The sequence below is a fragment of the Ipomoea nil genome, unplaced genomic scaffold (genome assembly GCF_001879475.1).
Source record: "Ipomoea nil cultivar Tokyo-kokei standard unplaced genomic scaffold, Asagao_1.1 scaffold1572, whole genome shotgun sequence".
Classification (NCBI taxonomy): Eukaryota; Viridiplantae; Streptophyta; class Magnoliopsida; order Solanales; family Convolvulaceae; genus Ipomoea; species Ipomoea nil.
Window position 1 is genome coordinate 104,191 of NW_017618000.1, and position 3,634 is coordinate 107,824.

At 41.1% G+C, this 3,634-nt stretch overlaps 1 protein-coding gene across 1 annotated transcript; it reads right to left on the bottom strand.

The window, feature by feature from the left end:
- Positions 1-2,757: 2,757 nt before the first annotated feature.
- LOC109190151 (pheromone-processing carboxypeptidase KEX1-like) lies at positions 2,758-3,201 on the bottom strand. The gene has a single exon (XM_019340596.1). It carries the CDS (start codon positions 3,199-3,201, stop codon positions 2,758-2,760), a length of 444 nt encoding a protein of 147 aa, XP_019196141.1.
- Between the last annotated feature and the right edge of the window lie 433 nt (positions 3,202-3,634).

The window sequence follows — 3,634 nt, forward strand, 5'->3', positions numbered from 1 at the left end:
CTTCTTTAAGGTGTAAGATGATGATCAATGAACTTTTTCAAATATCTTAGCACCTTAACACTGGTTCACAAAAGCTTGAGAGAGTTGAGAGCGTTTAAGAGCTTTTGCATATAATGATCGAGTGAATGAAAACCAGCACCTTCTTAGTTGATGAAGGTGGGTTTATATAGGTGATGAAAATTCATCCGTTGGAGGGAGATGAAATTTTCGAACCTTTTATCCAGTGGATAAGGACCGGGGAGCTTCATGCATTAAATGCTTCATTAATGAGGTTGTACCATGTAGCCGTTGAAGATATGGAGAACATTAGGGTTTTGTCTTTTAGCTACAGGAGATGGTACATCTTCATTTAATGCTTCTTGGTAAACGTGTTTCACAAGATGAGGTCCTTATGTTCCTAGGATGTTGTCAAATCAGACAGACAAAAACATTCTTCTCGTTGTTGAAGAGAAAGAATGCTTGGTGAGAATCGTCTTTAATAAATCTTTCCTTTCGAGGTAGTTGACAACTCCTGATTAATTCTCGTTGCTGTTTATCATGCATTGTGTCTTCTTTCGTTTTGGAGACCCTATCAACTAGACATAACTCATTTTCGTGTGTTTGTCTAGCTTAACACGAAATACAGGGGAGTTATGGCAACTCTCGTCTAGGACGAAAGTAGCGATCGAAAAAGCTAATAGTTAGGGGTCTACTTTCTACATTACATTGGTATCATCAAAATCCTAATACAAGGTTCCTAACAATTTCCCCCTTTTTGATGATGTCAAAACCTATACTCTTTTTATAAGGCTAATAATGGTTTCATAAAGAATTTTTCTATTATAAAAGCAGCCATACTTGAGAGTGTACAAGTCTTTTCTAGATGAAAGCATTAACAAATAAGACAAGGACAAATAAGTCAGACAAGTGACACGAGATGTGTGACAATGAGAGTTTCATATTAAGATGGTGAAAATTACAAAAACTTTATAATGAAAGCAGAACGAAAGGATATCTTACATTTCCAAGAGTTTTGACTTCTGTTGTTCAGCTTCCTCATGTTCACGGTCATCCCTTTCCTTTTGTTGTTTGAGCATTCTAGTGAAGTCGATTTCCTCATTAATCCTTTTTCTGAAGATCTTTATCGGATTTGTCTTGACAAGATCTTCATTTTTTCCTTTGATGTTCAAACTTGTGTAGTTGTTGTAGGCTTCACGAATGTTTCTTCCTTCGACTATTCCAGCTTTCCACCACGAAATCAGTTCAAACGAGTTCATTCCTTCTTGATAACTTTTTCCCGACTCAGTGTGCACTTTGAAAGCTGCATTATGAATGACACCTTGTGGAGAGTCTTTGGTCACATTTGAAAGGTCTTCAATTAGCTTCTTTATTCTTTCTCTTTCCTTTGATTCATCCTCTCTTCTTTTGACTTCTTCTTCATGTTTCTTCCATAGCTCTCTGTTTTCTCTTTTGATCCTTTCGTTTTGAGTGCTTATGTGATCTTGCCTTGTATGATTGTCCTTTGTCTTGAGCCAGATAGGAACGTTGCAACCCTCAAAACGTTTACCACTTCCTTCTTCATAGGGTACAAAGTCCACGAAGTTTCCTATGCCATCCATAGTCACTTTGTTGTTCTTCATGAGTTTCTGCCTCAAGTTCGTCTTTTCTCTCTTGGAGAGACCTGCGAAGATGTATTTGGCTTCAGAACTAAAAGATTGGCGAGGCTTGAGTGATCTGGATTGATATTGTCCATGATATCTTGGCTGTGAGGAATGGTGTCCACGGTACTTGGATGGTGGATGTGACGGTTTTGTGTTTCTTTGACCAGAATCTCTTGGTGTCCGAGAAGGAGAATGTCGTTCTTTTGGAGTTTCTCTTGGAGACCGTTCTTTCGTGTTATCTCTCGGATGATCATCATCCTTATCCTTGTCGTCATTTTTTCTCTTTTCCCCCTTTTTGGCATCATCGGCACAAGTGGTAGGAGGAACAGTGGAAAGCTTATTCACTGCAACCAAGATGTCCTGGGTATATCCGAGAATCTGAAGAGCATATTCCCCCAGTCGGTAGGAATTATCTTGTGAAGTGTCTATCTTCATGCAAGCCAAGTCAACACGCTCTTTAAGACTGAAATGAGAATGTTTGAGTTCGTGTTGTTGCCGTGCAACTGTGTTGACGGAGGTATGAAGCTCATGAAGTTTCTTTGCAATACGCTCAAGGAACTTGTGATTTGATTGAGTTTGTTGAGGCGGTTGAGACTGTTCTGGAGGTGGAGGCCGAGATTGAGATTGGGCAGCCATTAGGAGATCTACCTTCTTGTATAAGTCATCTAACACTTTTGTGTCATTTTGCCGAAGAACTAAATATTGTAGATGAATGTTCTCGGCTGTGTGAACAGTTTCTCTCATGTGGTTCATGATAGTCCGTGGGGACTCTGGAGTTGATTCTTCTTCAATGTTAGTTTGCGATGTGTCCATATGTTCATCTTGAGGTGGTGCTTCCCTTTTGTCACCACTTGCTGAGCTGAGGAGAATATGTGAGGCTTCCATTTTTCCCTCAGTTGCTTCTTCTCATTTGATCGGAGTCTCGTCCATGAGTGGAATATGCGGTACAATTGCACGAGACATATCTTCGGGATGATCATTTGAAAGCTTCTGAGCTTGGTGTGATGCTTCCCTTGTTTCATCACTGTCAGATGGCAATTTTCTAAGCGGAGATCGTTGTGGAAAAGTTTCATAATCAGGGCCAATCAATAGGGGGGATTGGCTGTCATAATTCGGTTCAGCTTGCGACGTTGTTGCCCATGTTATCACCATCGTCATTGTCATCATCATTATCATCATGCTCATCATCTGCATCCTCAGCATCATTGTCAGTGTTGTCTTCATCTTCTTCATCACTGTTACTTTTGTCGTCCTTGATCTCTCGTCCATGCTCATCTTTCGAGCCACTGACATTACAGTTTGGATCATTCTGGTGGTCTTTCTCTAGAGATGTTTTGATTTTTGATAGCAACAAGGCATAGCGGAGTTGCTTCAGTTCTTCTTCAACTGCCGGATCCAATGGTGGCTTGTTGAGTTCAATGCAGAGTGGGGCTTTGTCTTTTCCAAGAGTGCGATTGGTCATCTTGTAGGAGAACACTCGTCTTATTTCTTCAAGACGAAGTGCTTTGGAGACATCATCTGTTCCGATCCATTTCAGGGCAAATTGTTCTTCGTCTTGCATGGCTTCAAAGGTTTCAATGAATATACTTAATGGGGCTGTGCGCCACTTTTGCCACTGCAAAACTCGTTGATAATCACTTTCAATGGACTCTCGGAGCACTTAATCTCGTGATGGTGGTGGAACTGTTGCTTTGGGAATTGGTGCTGATACTTTTGGAATAGCTGGACTAGCTACCGACACTACAGCTGTCTCGTCTACCAATGCAGGTTCTTGTGTCAGAATTACCTGCTCTGCATTAATAGGTTCTTGTGGCAGAGACGGAACTTCAATCAACGCATCAGTTATTTCTTTCGTCTTTTCTAGCGAACCAGGTTCTTGTGGAAGACTTAAGCGACTGACCTCCATTTCCACATCAGCAGGTTCTTGTGTCAATCCTCGGGGGAGTTGCTCTGCCGAAGTGGGTTCTTGTGGATGAGGGACTGGAGAGGAAATA